Raw genomic sequence first — 22,968 nt, forward strand, 5'->3', positions numbered from 1 at the left:
AATTTAAGTTAATTTAGCTCGATCATGACTCCCGATCACAGTGATTTAGTGAGGGGGAAATTGCATTAGGAAAGGCCATGCTCACTAGATAGGAGAACGGAAGAAAATTAGACCCACTTAGCACTGTGAATTAATATGGAAATAGCAGGTGTAAATTTAACCTTATCGAGAGAGTGAAAATTATCTTCATAAATTTATAGAAATAGCCCCCAAGATACTTATAAATCTATTTAAAACAAAAATATTACAAAAAGTGCAGTAAAATTAATTTAAAATATACTTCCAGCTATTGCCTCCAGAAAAATCGGCAGCAGGGCCAAGTTTAGTGCAGCCTCGTGGTAAGGGAGGAGGGCAGTGGACGCTGCCGCCTGCCTGCGAGGGCTGGTCGCCCGGTACACCTGCCAGGGGCGGGAAGGAGGCACTTGCTTTCATGGCCCCGAGCCTGGCAGCCACTGTCGGCAGGGGGCTCATGGTAGGCTAGCATCTGCCCAGGCCTCCAGGTGGTCCAGCCCCTGGGAGCACAACAATCCCTTGCCCCACAGCCTCCAGCCGAAGTTACGTGCCCTAGAGCGCCCACTGCAGCCAGGTGGAAGCCTACGGGATGCAGGAGCTCCCCCAGGAAGGAGGGGGTACAGGACAGAGGGCGAGGGTCTTCCCACCTACTCGCCAGAGCTGTAACCCCCCCCACCTCATCAAAGGAAGGGGCCACACCTCACGTTGGGTCTCTCCTGAGGCCCCAGGGCTGAGCAGGCTCATAAGTGAGACCCCCAACTTCTGTCCCCCAGTGCTCCTTGTCCCAGCTAGCCCTCTGACTTCTGGGCCTGGGGCACCCAGAAAAGAAGGGGGAACTGCCCCCACCCTGCAAGCTGCCAGCGTGGAGCACCTGTGTGGGGGCAGCACAGAGAGGGCCTCAGCCTCATCTCCTGCCTCCAATAATCAGTATGTCAATGCAAAGGCGGGACCACGGCCTCCAGAGGGCTGCTCAGGGCCCAGACTCTGACCGCAAGTCCCTCCCTGTAGGACGCCCAGGCACAGCTCCCGGAGTGGCCGCAATGCCTGGATGAGGGCCTCCTACCTGGACAGGGAGAGCCGCCGTGCCCGCCAGGAGGGCAGGGCCAGAGGAAACTGGGGGGCGTTGAGAGGAGACACTGGGGTCTTCTTGACGATGCGGTAGCGGGTCTTGATCACTTTGCTGGTAGGAGGGGTCCGCAGGGTGTGCAGGCTGGATGCTGAAGAGAAAACCCACATAGAGGGGCTCAGTGGAGGTCAGCAGCTCCCACTCCCGCCCCATGGTGCACACGTGGCCCCAGGGCACCCAGTGGCCCAGGGCTGCAGGAGAGCTGGGCCTAGGCCTGGAGCCCTGAGATGCAAGACATCAGGGACACGCAGTGACTCGGGCAAGGAAACGGGCCGCCCAGTCTCCCGGGAACAGTCGACGAGGGCAGCATCACGGGCTGGTGCCCCTCAGCAGGCGGGACCTAAGTGCCCAGCCTCAGGGCTGGCCCCACTGCCCAGAACTTCCAGCGAGCAGCGAGGAGAGGACCGCGGGCAGGCCCGGGAGGCCAGGGGTGCAGAGCGCTCACCTCCCTCCCCGGGCACCGCCCCGCCACATGCTCACGCAGATTTATGTATTTAATCACCAGTTTTCATAACATCTTGCGGGGTGATGAACGCCACAGCTTTTCTTCTTGCTGAATGTTTCATGCAATTAACAGGGATCTGTTTTGCCCCAGTTCCCTTCCACTTGATAGCCGGCAATTTCTCCACAGCTTCGAGGAATGTACCTAATTGCCCGGCTCTCATAATATACAGCTCTAACTGCCCAGATAATTAAAGCGAACGCGGCGCGGGCCGCAGGCGCCGAAGCCTCTCCTGACCCACCCTCGGGCGGCAGCCTCCCAGGAAGCTCCCCTCTCGGACAGGCGCTCCTCCGTCCAACCTGCCTGCGCAGCAACCGGGAGCTCGGCTAGGGCCCCGGCAGCGGGTGCTTGCCTGCGGCTCCCAGTCCCAGAGACACCGCACCAGGAGCTGACCCCAACATCACGCCGGGCAGCACGGCCAAGCAGCCAGGTGGCAGGAGGGGAGCCAGGTGAGGCCCCCAGCACAAGGCACGTGGTGCATCAGCACCAGAGTGGGCCCGTGACCCTTCGGATGAAGCCCGCCCGGAGTGCAGGATGGCCCAGGAGAGGGAGCAGGGCAGGCACACAGCAGCACCAGACCCACAGACCCCACGCTAACTGCCCAGTGCCAGCCACTCCACTCCCGTGACAGCACAGACCGGAGAGCTCCGTGACCTCTACCTGCCCCCCAGGACCCCAAGGATGCACCCTCCCAGCACCCACAAACTGGTCCAGACTGGGGTCCTCCCTGTTACCTGCCCACAGGAAGGAGCTGTTACAAGTCTATGGACAGCATCTAAAAATCATCTTCCACAGCTCTAGACCCAAGACACCTCTTGCCCACCACCAGGCCCCCAAATTAGCACCTTGGCCCACAAACCTCCTCTCCAGGCTTGCCCAGCCCCCCAGAACCCACTCTACCGTGGGGGACGCCTCCTGGCCAGAAGCAAGGACAAGCCTACCCCATGGGCACCACTGCACCCAGAGCCAGTAACTGGCTGGTAAGTGGCACTGTGCTTCCTTGTGCAGATGCCAAAAGGGACCCTCCTCCAGGTGTCCCCCCACCCTCTGCCAGGGCTCCCATCCACCCACGAGGCAAGGCCAGGACACGGCGAGGTTCAGAGCCCTCCCAAGTGCCCCCAGACCAGAACGCCTACCCCTGCTGTCAGACCAAGGGGGATGTGTAGGCCCCTCACACCTGTCAGGGGGTGAACACGGGGCCTCGTGGCCCAAAGAGTGCTAGGGCAGGACACGGCTCTGGTCACCGACGTGTGGCAGGGACCCACAGCCACAGGCCACCAACGGGGTCACAACATGTGCAGGTGAGACCGGACCAGACACCCCCGCACAGGACAGGCCCCCTCCCCCACTTCTCTCTGGCTCTCCCTGTCTCCCCTTCATTCTCCCTCCCTCCACAAGCAGCAGCTCTAGGGAGTCAGGGAGAAAAAAGAAACTCAGCAAAAGCAAAGGGCGCCATGGCGTCACCAGGGACACCTGGTCTTGCTGAGCAACCAAAGTGAGTAGATCGTTCACTCTGGGCACCCCACACACACTTGGGACGCAGGGGAGAGCCCAGCAGGCAGTGGGCATCGGTAGACAAATGTTTGCTGAATTGAATTTTCAAGGTCTTACAAGCAAAGATAGACCAAAGAAAATCAATAATACCTCGTTCCAACTAAGAGATTCCTTAGGTCGTCCCAGCCCCTAGCTACCCCCACCGCCTCCGACCACCGCGACCTCCCGGCTCTGCAGCCCCTGCACCTGAACAGCACCCCTGCCTGTAGCCCATGGCCCCTGCTCAAGGGCTGCCCCCACCCACCAGCGCCACACAGCCCTGGCTCTGCAGCCGGATCCCTGCTTGGCGGCACTGGGCCTCACCAGCCTCTTCCCCTTCCTCCTAAGCACACTCTGCTCCCCTCTTCGGAACGCACCACACTGCCACCTCCTCCAGGAAGCCCCCGGCCCCCATGCCCAAAGGCTCGGGCTCTGCGCTCAGGGTGATGGGCAGCACGATCTGTAACACGCCCCTGCACACTGCAGGCCTGTCCTCAAGTCAGGTTTTCACTAATCAGTGTCCGATCACCATAGTTTCTAGGAGAAGACAAAGGGACAGAGCGGACCTTCTCTTAAGAGGCCAATGGGTGTCAGTGCCCTCAGGGCGGCATCAGTTAGGCCCGCACCCCACCCCCCAGCAGCCAGCACCCTGCCCCCTGCAGGCCACTCCTGGTCAGGCGGTGTGGACACAGACAGCAGAAGTGCTCCTGACAGTGACCGCAGACAGAGCTGCCCGGGGCGTCCGTGCACAGGGCACAGAGATGGGTCACAGGGATCACAATGCTGGGGTACAGGGAGCAAAGGCAGAGTGGCCAGCGCGGGCTGGCCGAGAGGCCCCGAGGCCATGGCACGGCGCCCGGGGCTCGCCCTGACCCCGCGGCTGGGAAGGCCGGCCCAGCAGCAGCCTGCCGTTCCTCCCGGCTGGCGGAGGGTTTGTGTAGATAATCATGTTATTTAGATAGGATGTGGGTTTAATTCCCTTCATTACAGACTCCCAGGGTTGTAATTTTTTTTCTCCGCATGATGTATTCCCTGTGGCACATTTCACTCAAATCAAACCCTCCGCGCCTTTATTGCCAACGAGGCCCGGGCGCCGCGTTATCAGGCCCACACACACAGCCCTCTCCGCCCTGCTGTGCAGAGGTCACTTCTAATGACTAATCGATCTCATTAGCTTTCCTAATTAAAAACTTTACTACCGCAATGGAAGACAAACTACAAAAAAACTGCTGGCATCATATTTGAGTGGGATATGAGCCCATCTATCAGCAGAGCCCATGCACCCGCAGCAGGCCCAGAGCCCAGGCCGCCCCCCCACCCCCCCACCCCCGCGTTCCCATGCCCAGGGGCCCTGCGCAGGGGGGCGGGGCAGGGGGAGACGCCACCACCAGGGGCCCTCCTGGGCTCCAGGCACAGGTCCTGCAGGCATAGGCAGGCATGCTGCCAGGGACGGGGGCCACTGAGGCCCAGAGAGCCGGGGACCCGTCCGGGATGGAGCACAGGGCACGGCCCTCTGTGAGCCTGTTGTGGAAGCCCGGAGCACGCCAGCCCCTGGCCAGCCCCTCCCAGGGCCGCCAGGCACGGGGCGGATGGCAGAGAAGGGAGGGCTGGGGGCCGTCCAGGCTTGTCTGCCGCAAACCCCGGGCCCAGCTCCCCAGCTCCCCAGACAAGCCACCCAGATGGCACAGCCCATCAGACGGAGGTCACAGCTCGCTCTCTCTGATGTAATGCAGCGCAGGAGTTGAGATGGAGTTCAGATTTTTATGGAACTTCAAAGGGCAATAACTAGGTAGAAAATGAGTTGCTAATTTCACAATTGTTTAATGAATAAGAAGATGATGAAGGCTTTGTGCTAAGACCTGCCTGAAGACGGGACCAGCAGGGGCGGCTGCGTCCAAAACAGGCCTGGCAAAGCCAGGGCCACAAGAGTGTTCCCTGCAGGCCCCGGCTGTCCATATGTGCTCCCCCGGGACCCCGTGTCCCAGGCCCCATACCCCGTAGCCCCTTGTCCCCCAGCCTCTGGGCTTGCCTAGCAATGGGCCATGGATGGGGACACTGGAGCCTCCAGAAACAGGCCAGCTGAGCAACAGGCTGAGGGTACCCGAAGAAGGCAGCGGCTCAGTCCACAGCTGGGTTTCCCACCCCCTGTTCCAGAAGCCTCTTCCCTGAGCCTCCAGGGGCTAGGCAGCGTGAGGAGGCAGCTGGGGTGCTGCGGGTAGAGGCACAGCCCAAGGGCACGCTGCCTCCAGCCCTGCCTCTCAGCCAGGAGATGGGACAGCTGAGTGTGACCAGCACCTGAGCACAGAATTCACCAGAATCAGCCACACAAGACACCCGTGCCAATGGCGCAGGACTGAATGGAGCCTGAACACAGATAATCCAATGTGCCTGGAAACCAAGCTATGCTCCTGAAGGAGGGGCCCCAGGCCCCTGTCCCCCGGGGCCACTGCAGCATGACGGGGGAGAGACCCCCTGGCTGAGGGTGGGGAACCAGGCTGTTGGGGGGCCGTGCATGGAGGCCCTCTCCCGGGCCCGGCTCCCCAGCGCACGCTGGCTGAGATCCTCGCCCTATGCAAACTGCTGGCTGTGCTTCCCACCAACGGCGACCCTGACACCTGGGCACCTCCGAAGTGCCCACGCCCCTCACTGGCTGAAGACTGTTCTAAAACGCTGTGTCGTGGCTCAGCATTTCAGAAGCCACACTGACTTCCGCTCTTCTCCCCCAGAAACCACTCCCCACTCCCAGTTGGCTCAGGTCACAGCTGGCCTGTGGTCAAGCCGTCGGCAGATAGTGCCCCCACCTGCTGCCCTCAGGCCGCCCACAGCCCTTCACTGGGATGGGCGCGGGGGCCCCTACCTGACCGGGGCCTGTGGGTGCCAATTACAAGCAACTAACACACCCCCAAACTCGCCCTTCCGCGGTCTGAAAGGTCTTTTCTTCCATGGCAGTCTTTGATGAGGTGCCAACTTCGGCCCGGCCCAGGATCTGGCCCTGGTGTCCTCGACCCTGGCATAAGGCAGATGAGAGGGGACAGTGCAGGCAAGGTGTCAGGCCATGGGAACCAGCCCGCTCCCCTCCTTGGCAAAGATGCGGGACAGCACCGGGCAGGGGTGCTGTTGGTGCACCCCAGAGAGAGGGCAGGAGGCCATGGTGAGTGCCTGGGGACCCGTAAGCTGGTGGGGTAGGGGCACACCCACAGATCCCTCCCCTGCAAGGCCTCTTCCCTGAGCTCCCACAGCCTTCAGGGTGGGCCCTGCACACGATCCTGTTCTCCAGTGACAGCAAGACTCTCAGATCCTAAGAGGCTGCTTACGGTTGTGACTATACTGGATGGTGATCAGTGATGCAAAGAGGGGCACACCACGGCGGGCCCCATGGGAAGCACCTCCCGGCAGGGACATCGCCAGCTCAGAAGGAGCAGAAGGGGCCTGAGTGGGCCCAAAGGGAGGGGACAGTGTGGCCACAGGCCCCAGACAATGAGAAGCAGGGCACAGCTCTAGGCAGGCAATGCTCTGGCTTCTCCCAGCAGAATTGGGGAGGTGGACTAGGGGGCTACAGGGAGCCTGGGGAGGAGCTGGCTGGCACAGGGTCTGGGCTTGCCCCACACTCCCTTCAGGTTGGCAAAAGGCTCGCACCTGTGACCAGGGCCTCGCCGTGCTCCCAGACTCTGCAGGACCCCAGGGACAGTGACAGGGGCGGACTTGAGGCCAAGCTGGGCCAAGCAGGACAGGTGGGTCCAGACAGTGGGCAGGCAGCAAGGAGTCCACAGAACCTGAGCTGGGGAAGGGTCCCCAGAGAGCCAACGGGAGGACTGAACGCAGGCAGACTGCTGGCACCCGGCTCAAGATGAGTCACGTGGCCCTCCAGGCCCTAACCTTCCCACCCTGACAGGACCGCCAGCCCCTCGAGGGGCAGGCAGGCCCAGGGAGGCACAGGCCAGCCCAGAGCCCCCCAGTCTGTGCAGCAGGAGGTGCCATCAGGCCCTCGCTCCCCCTGGCCGCGGCTAGGTGGCCCGAGGGACACGAGGCCGTGTGCCAGAGCACGTGCAGGATCCCGGGGTAGGGGCTGTGCCAGCAGCTTCTCCCCAACAACGCTCCCCTGCACTCTTGGGGACACGGCCACGGACACCAAGCAGAAGAACAAGCACACACTCTGGAAAAGCCTTCAACAGGTAGTGCTATCCCCACATCTGAAACCCTGCCATGCATCTGAGCTGTCCACAGAGCCTTGAGCCTGGCGGGACACCCGTGCCCACTGCCAGGGCCACAGCCCACGTTGGCAGGACGTCCTCTCCGCTGGGGTGGGCAGGCGCTACCAGCAGAAGCCCAGATGCTTACACCTCCTGGCCGAGGGCCAGGACCCAGAGCACCCCCTGGAAGGCACGGCAGCCCGCGCAGCCACAGCAGGCGAGGCCTGGCCCGGGGGAGGGCTGGGGAGTGGGCCCCACACCCTACTCCATCTCAGAGCAGTGAGGTGCGCCCGCCCTCTCCAGACACGGCCCCTCCACCAGGGCGTTTCTGAAAATCAACCTCATCTGAGCTGTCCCCTTGGTGACCCTCATGGTCCTGGACACGGTGACAGCCGGGCTGCACTGGGGGTGGAAACGGCCTGAGCGTCCTCGGAGGGGCAGGCAGGCCCCAGAGGCCACCAGGAAAGACTCCATGGATGCGTGCCACTTGCAGGAGGCGGAAGAAAGGCCCTGTGGTGACAGGCTCTGGTCCTCAGCTGCGGGGAGGGGTTCCCAGCAGCACCCTCCCACTCCGCGGCCCCCCAAGGCTCAGGCTGGCTCCTCTCGGGAAGAGCTGCCAAGGGACAGCTGGCCTGGAGGCTGCCCCAGCAACGCTGCGCCCCGCTCCCCGCCCGCGGCTGCGCCACGGCACACACCCTGTTGCCCACGACCGCACCTTGGACGGCGTTTCCCGCTCACGGCCTGGCACCCAGTGCCCCGTAACCCACTGGGGCTTTCCATACCCCGGTCCCCGGCCCTTCCGCTCCACGCTTAGCCAGGAGGGGTGCGTCCGGTGGAGGGCTGGGGGCTCCCAGCGTGTCCTGTCTGCACGCTGCTGGAGCTGGGCAGCCGGATCGGGGTCCGGCCCTGGGCCCTGGGGAGGACGCCCACAGCCCGGCTTCCACTGCCGCTGCTGAGGCGAGGGCTCAGCTACACCACCCGCCCCCCAGCTCGGGCCGAGCCACAGGCTTCCGCCAGACACCGAAGGACACCCTGGCCATCCGTCCCCACTGGGCTGGACCACCCCCTCCCTCCCTGGCCCCTGGCCCTACCGCAGGGCAAAGATCCAGCAAAGGGCCCCGGTCAACTGGGGGCCCGCTCCACCCCAGGACGCCTGCGGGGCTCCCCTTGCTCCCAGATGGCATCGAGGCCACACGCACAACCCCAGCCCGGGTCCCGTCCACACAGGCATGGATACCACAGGGGAGGCAGGCTCCGGCGGCCAGAGGAGAGGAAGGAACTCCACTGTGTCACACCCAAGGCCCAGCCCCTCGGGCCTGTTGCCTCTTCAGCCCGCTGGGCAGCCCACCTTCCAGAACAAAGACAAACAGCCCGTGCCCACACATGGCTCTCCGCCTGGCCTGGCCTGGGCCCACCCCGCCCCGGATGTGCAGCCTGCTCCCGAGGAAGACGTGTGCTAAGGAGGCCAAGCACGCAGAGCAACTCCCAAGGGAAGCTCCCCGGAGGACTCAGCTGGGCGGGCAGCAGCCATGGAAGGCGTCCGGCCCTGAGGGTCCAAGCCTTGTCCAGGTCCCCAGGAGGCCAGTGGACAGGTGACAGCAGCACCCATGCCAGCCCCAGCACACGTCTCTCTGCCCCAGAGCTGAGGTGCACCAGCACCCCCAGGGCACGGGGGACAAGGGGACGGCACCCACCCGGGAGCACACTGAAGGCCTTCTCTGTTCCTGCAGGGGTCCCAGCCTACACACGGTCTTTTAGTGTACTCCCCACCTTGCCAGGGCCCAATGTCCAAGAGCAGCCTATGTCGGGTTTAGTTCTCTCTAGTGATGATCTCGGCCTTGTGACTGAGCCAGGAGTTCAGGCCACTGAGCGCAGGGAGTAGGACGCCTGCGTGCACAGCTTGCGAGAGCCGTCCGCGGCACTCTCAGTGCTGCCTGGGGCCTACCGGGTGGTGCCTGGGCCTCCCACCCCCCAGGCCCGTGTGCACGCTGCTGTCATGGGGCAAGAAGCATGGAGGCTCCTCCACCTGTCCTGGTCAGCACCCTTGACCTCTTCCATCATCCCCGCCAGGGGCAGCCGGCTCAGCCATGGTGCCTGCCACAGCACCCTACAAACGCACCCCCCTTGCCCGGACTCGGGGGTGCTCAGGGAACCTCCTCTGCCCGCCCCCCCCCACCGCAGCAGCTCAGAGAGCGCCCCCCAGGCCCGCCCAGCACCCACAGCATGCTGCTCCCAGAGCTGGTGCTGCCTCCCTGCCGCCTTCACCGCAGTCAGCGAGGATCGCTGCACAGCCCACAGGGCGCAGCGAGGGGATGTGGGAGATTAGTGCTGATGAGCACCACTTCCCACCCATCAAGCGTGAAGCCAGCTGCCTGCAGGTGGCCACACAGCCGGGAGGCGACAGGGACCCCATCGCGGCCTGTGCGGAAGCGGGGGGATGTACTTTCCACAGAGGCTCAGGCCCTGCCCTCCAGGCCCCTCTGCTGTTGGCAGGGGCTCCCTAGGCAGGGTTGGCCATGGCACAGCCTCGTCAGAGGGGGGAGCCTCCATCCCCTTGCCCCGCCACAGGAACACACGATGCCCAGAGCACGGCAGGGCAGAGCGATGGGGCATGTTGGCCCCTCGGGGACAGATGCAGGAAGCGGCGCGGGCTGGGTCAGGGCGGCTCCAGGCTACCGGGCCTTTGCCCAGGGTCCCACAGGAAGGAGAGAATAGGGCCCGACTCCTACGGACCCCAGCTAGGCACCAGCTGCCGGCAGGCACACGTCTCCACCCCTTGAAGACCTCCACCTGCCCTCTTTCACGTGTGCCGTTCGCCTGGCGGGGCCCGGCGTCCACCTGGCCCTGGGTGGCCCCAGCCCAGGCCCCACAGGTGCAAGGAGCACACGGGTGACAGGGCCTGGCCCCCACCCATGCGAACACCGCCGCGACATAACAAAGCCCCCGCCTCGTCAACAGTTATTCATGTGCTCACGGGGGCCCGTCCGTTTCTCCAAATGAGGCGTGACAGCAGCCACACAGAGGCCGCGGGTGCCCCGCCCCGCGCTCTCCTGGCAGGAGCTGCCAGGCACGGAGCTCTAACAAGCTTCAGTAGCGGGATGGCTGGAATCACAAGTATGAATTTTTATGAGTCTAATAAATCACTCCACTTTTCCTGTGTTTGATGGTTCCCAGCACTTTGAATGCTGGAAAAGCCCGGCTGCAAGGGGACGGTCCGGGCCCTGTCCCAGCGGCGGCCACGGGCAAGGGGACGGGGCAGCTGGAGACCCTCCCAGGCACGTGGAATGGCCCCTGCTCTGCACCCCGAGGCCAGGGAAGAGGCCCAGGCTCCCAAGGGCTCCTCGGCAGGCCCTCAGGAAGGCTCCGCCTCCCCCCTGCTCAGAGACCGGCCCACAGAGAGGCGCTGCCAGGACCCCTCGGGCAGTGCGCCCCAGCCCGAGCAGCACGGGGTGGCATCAGGAGGCCGTGCGGACCCCAGCACTCACACCTCTGGGTCGGAACCTGAGGAAGGGGCTCTGATGGGCAGCAGGCGGCCCGGCCCCGGCGGTGTCCCACCTGTACCCCGCGGCCTGCGGGGGCCTGACCTGCCGTCCGCAGCACTGTCGCCTCTGAGCCGAGGCCCGGCCGCTGACAAACAGTTACCGATTATCAAATCACAGAGGCAGCCCGACAGGCTGTACGTCACCGAGCAGCCGGCGGCACCACAGCCTGAGAGCCCGGACAGCTCGCTGATGACAAACCACTGCTGTCAGCCGCCTGTCCCCCAGCGGGCCGCACTAGCTGTTGTCCCACACTACCTGGTGTTTAATGACGACACTGTCAGCCCAAGACGCGGCGCCAACGCCGCCACGGACTGTCAGGGCCCTATTAGAGGAAAGATTGAGACCCTACTCTTCTTAAACTCACTCAAGCAACACAAGCCGCTAGTTCCTATAATTATTGTGCGCAAGCCATCGATCGTGCCGACACCTGACCCGTCTGTACGAAATGGGAGTAGTTTGCTCCGTGACAGTCGCTATAGATTATAAGGGTGGGTCGTCCCTCCCCTTTTAACCATGGTGCTCCATGAGAAGGGGGACGTGGGCACCTCTTACCACCCAGCCCGCCCACCGGCATGGGGTGCAAGAAGCCCCCACACCCCGGGGGGGTCAGGAAGCGCCCCTCCCCCACACCGGGAAGCTCCAGGTGGTAATGTGGCCAGCAGCCCGGGGACTCCAGGCAAGGAGAGAGGATCGGGTGGGGCACCCCAAGTGAGGGTGGTGGCTCTGCGCCACAGAGACGGCTCACCCGCCCTAGGACCCTCCTCCACAGAGGAGCACGGCTGGGGAGCGGTACCCGCCCTGGCACGGACCCAGGCAGCTCGGGGCCACATTCCTCCGTCCCCGCAGCACCCCATCTGACCTTGGCCAGAACAGTGAGGACAGGACGTCCTGGGACTGGGTATCCCTTCACCTGTCCACTGTCACTCTCTCCAGCACTTCGAATCCACCTCCTGCATAGGACCAAGGGCAGGCCCCTCTCGGGCTCGGCAGGCCCCCAGGCTCCCAGGCCCCCACGTGGGGAGTGTGCAGATGCGTCAACACAAGCACCTCAGGGCTGCACACGTGGCGGCAAGCATATGCACATCAGGGAGCAGCAGCGTCCATCGGAGCTCAAGAACCCGCCACGGTGCATGCTGGGTCCTGGGGCTTGGCTCCAACCTCACAAAGGCAGAGTTCATGACCAGGGCCCCCTGTGCCCCTCTTCCCCTCCGCCCTCGGGGCCAGGACAGGCCTGCGCCCTCCCGTGCTCAGAGCCCAGCCCTGATCTCAGTGGCCCTGGGGACCCCTCAACCCTCCTGAGGCCAGCCCGCTGCTCCAGCTGCGTGTAGCCTCCAGGTCCAGCACCACAGAGCCCCCGGAGCCACTGGCCCACTCACTGGATTCGCTTCAGCCCAGGAGATGTGGGGCCAGTCACCCACAGCCAGATGCTGAGCCAGGCCAGCTCACCCCACAGCCCCTGCCTCTGCGTCCTGAGGTCCATGTACTAGCCACATGGATCAAGCGGCCAGGACAGGAGGGGCCCCCAGGACACACATCAGAAGGAGCAGTGGCAGTACCTGTAGCCCAGCCTGATGCCAGCCTGATGCTGGAGTTCTCCCTCCAGCCCACTGCAGGTCTCCCCACCTGGCCAGCCCAGTGCTGGTGGCCTGTCCTCCCTGTGACCCAGGGGGGACCAAGCACAGAGCTGGGGGCTGCCCGCCAGGACCCTTGTGCAGGTAAACACAGAGGTGGCCCTGGCACGCCCCACACGGGCCTCACTCAGCCTGGTTCCCTACACCTGCCCAGGGACAGGACTCGGAGCCAGCCCAGCAGCAGAGGCCCTGGAGCAGGCCCACGTATCACCCCCAGGCTTCCTGCCTATGCTGTGGCTGGGGCCCATGTGCCCAGTGCAGCGGCCCAAGGCCACAGCCCTGCCAAGGTGGGACCAGGTGTCGGCCAACACTTAACCCCATGCTGGGCCTGCTAGTGTGTGCTCTCTGCCCTCACACATCCCTTGCCAGGGATGCCAGTCCTCTGTCATCTGTGCACCCCCTTCTATTTCCAGGCCTGGCCACCCAGGGCCAGGAAGGCTCAGCCAGGCTGAGACCCCAGGAGACTTGAGGCTCTGGGGAGCCACTTGGGGGCTCCCAAGTCCCTCAGGGAGACTCTCACCAAGAGCACCAGGGCCAGCACTTGAGCTGGGCTGGACCAGCCAAGGGGACAGAGCCTGGCCCACGAAACGGAGGCCCACCTACCCTGTCCTGGTGGCTGCTGCCCGGGGACATCAGCGAAGGGCCCACCACTTCCAGACAAACAGACAAGCCCACCGTCTGAGCCATGACACATGTGGAATGGGCCAGTTCCCTGTCCCGGGTGCAGGCTTGACACCGATGCTGGCTCAGGGGGCAGGCAGGGCGTGGACCACACCCCGTCCTCCCTGTGGGTGCGGAACGTGAGGCTGACAGCGAGGCAGTGGAGCCACACTGCCCACGGGATAGAGGGCTCACACGGCCCTGCCTCCTCCCTGCTGACACCCTGTTCTCACAGGGATGGGAGCACACAGAAGGGAAGCTCCCCCGGGTGGGCAGTATGGCCCCACAGGTTACGACAGGCACTTGGCTTCGGCTGTCCCAGGGACCTGCAGCTTGTGACGGCCACCACGCAGCCTGCCTTCACCTGGGCGAGGCCTGGCCAGAGTCCCCGGGAGCTGGGCAGCTGCTGTGGCCTGTGGTCCCAGCTCCCAAGGTAGCCCATGGCCTCTTGCAAGGGCACAGCGCCCCGCTCACCACAGCCAGGCCTTCCCTGGGTCCCTGCCCACTGCTTCCTCTGAGTCAGGGCTGAAGAGGGATGCTTGCCAGGGAGCCTGGAAATAACCCCTCTATAAAAAGCAGCAGTTGTCACAGAAAACCATGTGTCCCCCTCACAAAACCCAGGACTCTCTCCTGGCGACCGCTGGTTTCCCGCTGGGACACTGCCTTTCTGGTGGCCACAGGGTTGGGCTACGGCAGGAGCAGCATGTGGGCCACGGGGAGGAGCGTCCAGACCCTGGGTGGGCCCCGGCCTCCCTCACGCTGTGTGCTCCTTGGGAGTCGGTCGTGGCTGCCACAGGGCAGAGACAGCCTGCCGAGGCAGCGGGGACAGCAGTGTGGGACACACACCTCCCACAGGGCTCTAGCTCCGTCACAGCTTCAGGGAGGCATGTACGAGCTGGCTCATGCTTCCACGTGCACAGAGGGACTGCCCAGCAGGGTGGGGACAGCGTGGGTGACGGGGACCTGGCCAGGACGGGACCACAGGGGCAGAGCTGGGGACACAGCTGGTCTGAGCGGGACCGGCGCTGGTGCTACCAGCCTGGCAGGTGGCCCCCCTCTCCCGGGGGCCCTCAGGCCACAGCACAGGGCAGAAAGTCCCCGAGCCATCAGCAGCACCTGTCTCAGTGATGCCCCTGAGCACACGGCCAGCAGAGGCCATGAGGAGTCAACGTAAGGGCCGGGGCAGCTTGAGGAGGCTCCCCCTAAAGACACAGGCCTCAGCCCTCTGTGGGTGGGAAGGAGGGGGGAGCAGGAAGGGGAAGGGGGCCAGAAGAGGGAAGGACGGGGGAGGGCAGAGGAGGGGCCGAGGGCGCAGGGCCCGCCAGGGCGGGGTGGGTGTCAGGGCAGGCAGCGGCCAAGGCCCATCGGCCCTCAGGGGCTGCTCTCAGACCACCTCACAGGAAGCCCCACCACACACTGCCCCCCAAACAGGCCCCCTAAGGGTCCCCACGGCCTCCTGCACTCACACACAGGTGGGTACACACCCGCGGCCAGGCTGTGGACCAGGCAGCCAGGAGCAGCCAGCCCCCAGAACCGGGAGACGGCAACAGGACAGTCCCGGCGCCGCAGCCCACCGTGCTGCGCTGGCACGCCGGTGTGGATACGCCGGTGTGGATCAGGTCCCTGAGGCCCCACCCCTGTGCGGTCCGGCCCACACCCCTGCCAACATTCCAGACGCCCACGAGGGCTCACACGGAGCGGTGACGGGACAGCTGGGACATGAGCGCTCTTCTGAACTGCCCCAGACATATGGGACGCTGGAAGGGCCCAGGGCCTGTCCCCGTCCCCCACGTGTTGCACAGACACACAGCAAGCGTCCCTCACTCACTCTTCCGCAGTCTGGAGAGTGGGGGTTTTCCGATGCCCCAAGCCTGTCCTTCCACATTTCCTCACACAGTGAGGTAAGCCCCATCCCCCAGACACCCCAGGCCCTGCTGGCCAGCACCACACCCCCTGGGATGGGGAGGGGAGGCAGCAGGTGCAGAGCCCCAGCTGGATCGGGTGGGCCTGCTGCCTCGTGCGGGTGGGCATCCCTGGGTGGAGCCGTCCACACAGCGCAGCCTGGGGCCTGCTCCCCACTCGCCTCACACTCCCTGTCCCATCCTCCTATCCTGCGATCTCCTCCGGATGCCCCCCACCCGAGAGGAAGCGGCCGCCCAGCCACCAGGCCTACGACCACACTGCCCCTACCCCCAGCCACAGTCCCACGAGGGAGGGGCAGGCTCTCAGCTTCAGCTGCAAACAGCTGGCCTGGGAGGAGGGGAGGGCAGCAGGTGCGCAGCCACACCACACTCACCAGTGGCAGCCACAGCCCCGCAGTTCTGAGCGGCGGTCGCAGGTCCCTGGTGGAGGGACCCAAGGAGAGGATCGGCCTGGAGAGAACCCGCCCTGGGGCGCAACCACGTGCCCCTGCCCACCGCTCCCGGCCAGCCTTCCCGGGGCGGGGCAGGGCAGAGGGACATATAAAACCTGAAATAAAACTTAATGAGCTCGGTCTCAGCAGAGCCCAAAGCCCTGCAGAGTCTCTAGGGCTCACAGCGCCCCGTCCCCTTACAGACACGGCATACCGCGCCTCAGGGGCGCCCACAAGAGCCTCTCTCTGACTAAAGTCCTACCTCCTCTGGCTCACTGCTAACTTCCTTTGGTCACTGAGCGAACGCCCAGCCCAGCCCAGGCCAGCATCGTCTTGTCCACTGCTCCTGAGTCTCTAGGGACAACAGCCACACGGTGCAGGCAGATGGCACTAAGGCAGGAACTGTAGTCCCTTCTATTCCAAACACTGTGGGGGGCAGGCCTGGCAGCAGGCTTGTGCCCTGGCCAGAGGTGACCTAGGACCAGGCCTCTGCTCCCCGGAGCCAGGTGGGGGCACGGCCCTGAAGAAGGGACTGGGGACCAAAATCGGGTCACCTGGTCACTCTGGCATTTCCCACTGCTGCCCACGGGCTACTCAGCAGCCCCGGTGCTGGCAGGCAAAGCCAAGGGTGACTTGGTGGCCTGGGCCCGGCCCCACGACCCATCTTGCACACTGCCCCTGCCCACGACAGTCTGGGGCCTGGCAGGCACACGGGAGCCCTCAGGCAGCTTGCCAGTGCAGCGGTGGCGGCACCTGAAAGCGGCCTCCTCCGCCCTCCCAGAGGTCTTGGCCCAAAAGGCTCCCGCGGGCCCCAAAGCCCTGCGTGGACGGTGGTTCGCGTCCCATGGCGCGCGGGGCCCCAGAGGCAGGGTGGGGGGAGCCACCACCCTGCCCAGCCCAGGCAGGCCCTTTGCTGTCGAGCGGCCACCGCGTCCAGGCCCGGCGCAGGGTGGTGGCCCTGGGACAGCTCGCACCACTGAGACACGCTCCCCACCGCCTCACTCTGCCGCTGATGCGGAAAGGGCAATTAGGAGAGAAGCTGCCAAAGCCCATCACGGATCCGCGCGGCTCAGAAGACGCAGCGAGAAGGAAGCACAACAGCTCCAGAATTAATTTAAAAAGTGGAGAGCCCCGCAGAATGACAACAAACGGCCCAACAGATGGCCTGAGAGCTGGGGCGCGGGGAGGGCCACGGTGGCCCCGGGGCGCTCAGCCAGCTCCCCGTGCGCAGACGGGCAGGGGACGCAGAAGGGCCGGCACCCCTCTTCCATCCCTTCCACACCCCAGAACCTGGATGAGCTGGGAGGGGGCAAGTGTGCCAGGGACCCAGAAGGGCCCAGAGCCCAGGGTTTACCCGAGGCCAGGACTCCTACCTGCCAGGCCTGGGAGACGCTCAGGCAAACCAACAAATAACCGGGCACTTAACGACGAGAGGCCGCGGGATTTACGGTCGCCGTGCACGGCTAGAAGTTTCCTTTGCAAATTCCATCCATTCTGTGCAGTCACAACAAAGCTTGTCACTGAAAAGCTACCTGTGTGAGCTCGGAGAGCCCCAGGCCACAAGGGTGACCCCCGGCGGCTCCAGAAAGGCCCCCGCAGCCTGCCCCCTCCAGCGCGGGCTCCACCTGGAAAACACCCTGCCCGCCACCACCCCCAGGGGTGCCAGCAGCGGCGAGCAGCGGCCCCTACCCGTGACCGGGTCGCTGTCAACAGGTCTTGGGGGAAGCTGCTGTCACCTCTGAAGGACCCAAGAATGGGGATGAGAAAGCAGGAAGGCCACAAGGAAAGGGGGCCCCGTGGACACAGGCACTGTTTCCAGGGTCATACTATCTGTCTAGAAGCTCTGACAGCTGAAGGAGGACACACGACCTCGCCCTGACACCCCAGGTCTCCCTCCCTCAGTATAGCCACCTGCAGGACCCAGCTGGCCAGAAATAAGAGATCTCAGCTCAGGCCCCGGGGTAAGGGAGGCCTAGCCTCACGCCCATCATGAGGGGCTCCACCTGTGTCAACAGTCCTGTGAGGACACAGGCAGTGGGGCCGACTGCAGGGACAGCGCCCTGGGTGTCTCCAAGGAGAGCACCAGCACCTGCCAACCTACCCGCCAGCCCCTGGCAAAGTGCCTTTCCCGCCTTGGTGTCCCAGAGCTCCCCACAAGAAGTGGGGCCCCCGGTGCAGAGGTATAGTGTCCCCAGACCCTCGCTCTCCCAGCCACCAGCAGCTCTGGCCACTGAGGGCTATGAGAGCAGGGCCAGCTGCTCAGAAAATCTGAGGCCCACCCTAGCCCCCCACCCCTATAGGGAGAAGCCCTCCACCCTCCCGGCCCTCCCATTCCCACAGAGCACCCTTCATGCTCAGGTGGGCCCCAACCTCCCAGACAAAGAGGAGTCAGTTCGGGTCAGGTCCTGGGAGGGAGCCAGAGGCCCCCTGCCCCAGCGCCACTGTGAGAGGCCCAAGACACTCCTGGACTGTCCCCCGGGGCCTGCTGGCACAAGCACCCCCCCGGCTGTCACTCAAGCCCACTCAGCCACTCAGTGCCCACCCTGGGCAGCATGTGCCCTCAGGCTCCTCACCCATCCCCATGGCCTGCGCTGTATACCAGGCATGCCCGCCTCCGCCACACAGGCTCCAATCCTCACAGGGCACGGCTACTGGAGCTGCGGCCAGGAGAAGCCTACCGGAGGGAGGCCACCGTCCAGGAGGACCACAGGCTGCCCTGTCGACACTACCCCCAGACTTCTCAGGGGGCAGAGGTGCGTGAACCACTGCGGTCCCCAGTACGCAGTCATCCTTCCTCCCCAGCCAATCACACACTGGCCACGGGAAGGGCAGTCCAGTGCACTCATCCTGCAGCTGGGAAAGTGGGTTCCCAATGCCCCCCCTGCATCCCTCCTCCCGCTGGCAGAGTAAGCAGCCCAGGCAGTGCTGTCCAAAGGGAGCTGGGGCCAGCAGCCCCCCGCCGAGGGACCCACACGCCTGCCCCAGGCCCAGCAAATAGCCCCTCCCCAGGCAGGACACAGCCCCCTGGCAGGCAGCCTGTTCTCACTCCTGGGCATGCACTCCCCACACCACCCAGAACTCTGCACGTCTACCACCCTGCAGGGCCCCACATCTTGTCTGGGGAAAGATAACATCATCCATCCTTGAATTATCTCACAACTCCACACACAATCCTACCACTCAATACAAAATTACCAGACCAGGGCGCCTGGCAGGCTCAGTCGGTGGAGAACATGACTCTTAATCTTGGGGTCATGAGCTTGAGCCCCACATTGGGTGTAGTGTTCACTTAAAAGAAGAACAAACAAACAAACAAAAATGGCCTTTAAATATGATTAATATGTTCCAGGGCTTGAGAACAAGATTGCAAATTTTGGCAGAGACCAAGATACAATTTAAAAAAGACCAATGGAGGGGTGCCTGGGTGAAGCTTCGGTGAAGCGTCTGCCTTCATGATCTCAGGGTCCTGGGATGGAGCCCTGCACCAGGCCCCCTGCTCAGTGGGGAGCCTGCTTCTCCCCTGCTTGTGCTCTCTCCCTGTGTCAAATAAATAAATAAAATCTTTAAAAAGAGGGCAGCCCCGGTGGCCCAGCGGTTTGGCGCCGCCTTCAGCCCAGGGCATGATCCTGGGGACCTGGGATCGAGTCCCACGTCGGGCTCCCTGCATGGAGCCTGCTTCTCCCTCTGCCTGTGTCTCTGCCTTTCTCTCTGTCATGAATAAATAAAATCTTTAAAAAAAAAAAAAAATCTTTAAAAAGAATAGTTAAGTTAAATGATATAAATAAATAAAACAAATGGAAACTTTAGAATTTACAAATAACTGAAACCAAACAACCCTCGACAAATGGATTTAACAGCAGACGACACAAAGCTGAATGGACAACCAGCAACCTAGAAAATGAGTGAGAAGAAACCATCGAGATTAAAGTGTGGACAGAAAAAAACGATGACAGATACAGAGAAGAACGTAGGAAACACAGAACACAGTGAAGAGGTTTAACAGAATGGTCGCTGAGGCCCCAGAAAGCAAGAATGGAGTCAAAGCAGTATTGAAGGAATGATGGTTGAGTTTTCCCAAACTGATAAAAAGCATCTGGCCACAGATTCAAGAAATACCACAAAGCCCAAGCGGGGCCCTAACAAGAGCACCGAGCACGCCCTGCGCAGCATGCTGCTACAGCCGGGCAGGCGCCGGCACAGCCAGAGGGAGGCCGCGCCACCGGCGAAGGGAGGCCAGCCCAACCTCGCTGGCCTGCAAGGGAACCCTGCCAGCCCCGAGGCTTTACAACTGTGAAAACCATTCGGAGATGAAGGCAAAAATCAGGACTGTTCAGACCAACACCTATGATGAGAAAAGGTCCTCAGCAGACCTGCAATTTTTCAGAAAACGTTAAGAGGTGTTCTTTAATCAGAAAAAAAAAAAAAAAAAGAAAAGGCAGAAAAGATGCACAGGTAAATGTGAGCAAATGCTGACTGTGTAAACTGTCTCATGGAGTCTACGGCAGAGGGAGAATTAGGATCACGACAGGTACAGCACAGAACGCGGGATGGGGGACAGAGCACAGTGCTCCAAGCAGCTCATGCTACCTGGGCAGCAACCACAGGGTAACTCTCTCCGTATCAAGAACAGTAAGTACAAAACGCACATTATAACCTCTGGGGAGACCACTGAGAAAAGAATAAAAGAATATATAGTAAGCTAGCTGAGGAAAAAACGGAATTTAAAAAAGGCACCTAAAGGAACAACGACAGAGGGGCTCCTGGGTGTCTCAGTCCATTAAGTGGGCAGCTCTTGATCTCAGCTCAGGTCTCCATCTCAGCGCTGTGAGGTGGGCTCACTCTCGCTGGCGGTGGGGCCCGCTCAAAAAAAAACAGAACAAGGGGATCCCTGGGTAGCTCAGCAGTTGAGAGCCTGCCTTCAGCCCAGGGCGTGATCCTGGAGTCCCAGGATCAGTCCCACGTTGGGCTCCGTGCATAGAGCCTGCTTCTCCCTCTGCCTGTGTCTCTGCCTCTCTCTCTCTCTGTCTCTCATGAATAAATAAATAAAATCTTTAAAAAAAAAAAAAAAAGAACAAGAAGAAATAAAAGAGAAAAGAGCACAAGAGTGGAACAAAGAAAAAGCCTATAGGAAGACAGGACATTTAAACCAAAGTAGGTGATTACGGCAAGCGTGAGCGCACTAAATCTTTCTTTACAACAATTTCAGACTGCAATTAAAACTATTTGCTGCACACAAAAAACACCTAAACATAATAGAGAAGCTGAAGTAAACACGCAACTGCACACATGCAACACTCAGGAGCATGCATGTCACACACACACGCGTCTGTGTTCGCACACGTTTTACTCCAGCAAAGCCACTGTGGCTAGACTTGCATCAGAGAAAATAGCCCTTTAAGGGCGAGAAGCATTACCAGACATAAAAAAGAACATTTCATAACCTTAAAATATTCCATCCACTGGGGAGATACCACAGTTTTGAACTGGTTGCCCTCAGTTAAGTGGCCTCAAAATATTTAACACAGAATTGACAGCTAGAGGCCTGGCGGGCCGGCGTGGAGGAAGACGTACACGCGGCTCCCCGGCTCCCCCCGGCTCCCCCGGCTCCGTGGTGGCAGGAGGGCCCCCTGCTGCCTGGCCTGAGCTTCAGGGAGCCCCGGGGAGCCCCGCAGGGCAGCAGGGACCCGACCGGCAGCTGCACCGCCGAATCCCACACGCGGCACGGGGCGGCGTGAAGCTAGATGGCAGCGACTATGAAGGACTTCCAAGCCCTCATGGGTCAGAAGCAAAACGCCCTTCTACAAAACCCAGGGTCAAAACAGAGGAAAAAATGTGGAGGAAAACATGAATAATTAACTGGTGGGACACAGCCATGCTTAGGAGAACGCAGAGCCTTAGCACGGCCTGCTTTCCCAAAGGAACCTGGGGCCTTCATCCAGGCGCCTGGTCCCCGCCAGTCCCCAGCCTCTGCTCCCCAAGGGCTGGCCCTCGGGGCTCACTCTCAGGGCGCCAGGGGGAGGGCATACACGCCAGCCAGGCCCAGCGCCTAGGGCAGCCAGCAGGGTGGGGGGGCTCTGCGGCCGCTCGCCCCACTCCCCCCGCCCTTCACAGCCCAGGGGACAAGAGGCATGGGGGACGCAGCCCGGCCGGGTCCCGACGACAGCCCCGCGCGGCACCTTCCCCTCTACAACATGAGGGCCAAGGAGAGTCCGGGGACAGAGAACTCCAAAGGAGAGACACGTTTCCAGACCTCCTTTGCCAGATGCCCACCTTGGCCGCTCCGAGCCCCGCGCCAAGCAGAGGAACCGCAGAGGGCCCTCGGGCCTGACCCGGGGCCACACCACTGGCTCTCAGAGTCTCACAGGTAGAGTCCAGCATGTCGCTCGCTGCCAGGGGCGCACAGGGCCCGGCCGAGGTGTGCAGGGGAGAGGGCTGTCCGAGCAGGTCCCTGGGAGCAACCGCCCCCTCACCTTGCCTCTCCCATGGAGCCAGGCCCCAAAGACACAACCCTCTGGCTGCAGAGCCCACAGAAGGGGGACAGACCACAGGGCCACTGTCCCCTACCGCGCTCAGCTCCAGTCCCTCTCCAGAGGCCTGGACCAAGGGCCCCGCCTGGGGACAGCGTGTCCCTCCATGTGTCCTCCTCCTTCACCCAGCTGTCTTCAGCAGGAAAGCATTCCACCCCCAACGCTGAGGCCTCAGGAGCCCCCCCTCCCAGGCAGCTCTTGTGGACCTCATCAGCCCCGAGGGGACGATGCTCCTCTGGCACCTCAGTCCCAGAGCCAGGGGTCTGCCATCAGCCCCCGTGAGCACAGGACAAAGGAGGCACTGGGAGGTGCCCAGGCCCCACCGGTGCCACCCAGCCCGAAAGCCTCTGCCCGCACCATCAAGCAGCATGCCCGCTGTGTCCTGGATGCTGCACTGGGATTCCAGCACTCGGGACACAGGCACGGCGGCAGCCTGGCCCTCTGCCTGCACCAGATTCTTACCAAGGACCCAGGGTGGGGCCAGCAGACAAGAGCGGGGCTGGAGGGCCGTCCCTCACACCGTCTCCCAGCCCACCTCCTCGCCTGGCTGGACTCAGCTGGGTGTAGCAGCCCTGGGCCTCCATCCCCACCTGGGACCGCTGGCCTCCTCCGGCCCGGCCTGCCTTGGTGGGGCTGCCCGGCGTTCTCTCCGCAGCTGGCATGGAGCCCAGAGGGTTGGCCCATCCTGGGAGTGTGGCTTGCAGGCCACAGAGGGGGGCACAGACTGATGCAGACCGCTGCCCGCAGAGGGGGGCCCAGTGTTTCCCCAGCCTCACTTTCTGCCTCTGGGAGTTGGGTCACCCGGGGCTCACCGTAGACAGCAGTCACCCAGCAAACTTCTCTCGGCTCTTTTCCCCTCCCTGGGCAGCCTCCCCGCGAGCCCCGTGCCCAG

General features: G+C 62.8%; 1 protein-coding gene across 3 annotated transcripts in view; it reads right to left on the reverse strand.

Annotated features, from left to right (window-relative positions):
• The window catches only part of ZC3H3 (zinc finger CCCH-type containing 3), an 87,346-nt gene that overhangs the window by 50,026 nt on the left and 14,352 nt on the right, over window positions 1-22,968 (reverse strand). For all 3 annotated transcript variants that reach the window (XM_035713114.2, XM_025450357.3, XM_049092840.1), the window contains exon 4: window positions 1,076-1,229. In XM_035713114.2, coding sequence (XP_035569007.1) covers window positions 1,076-1,229 — 154 coding nt within the window. The remainder of the gene's footprint in view (window positions 1-1,075; window positions 1,230-22,968) is intronic.

This window comes from Canis lupus, chromosome 13 (assembly GCF_003254725.2).
Source record: "Canis lupus dingo isolate Sandy chromosome 13, ASM325472v2, whole genome shotgun sequence".
NCBI lineage: Eukaryota > Metazoa > Chordata > Mammalia > Carnivora > Canidae > Canis > Canis lupus.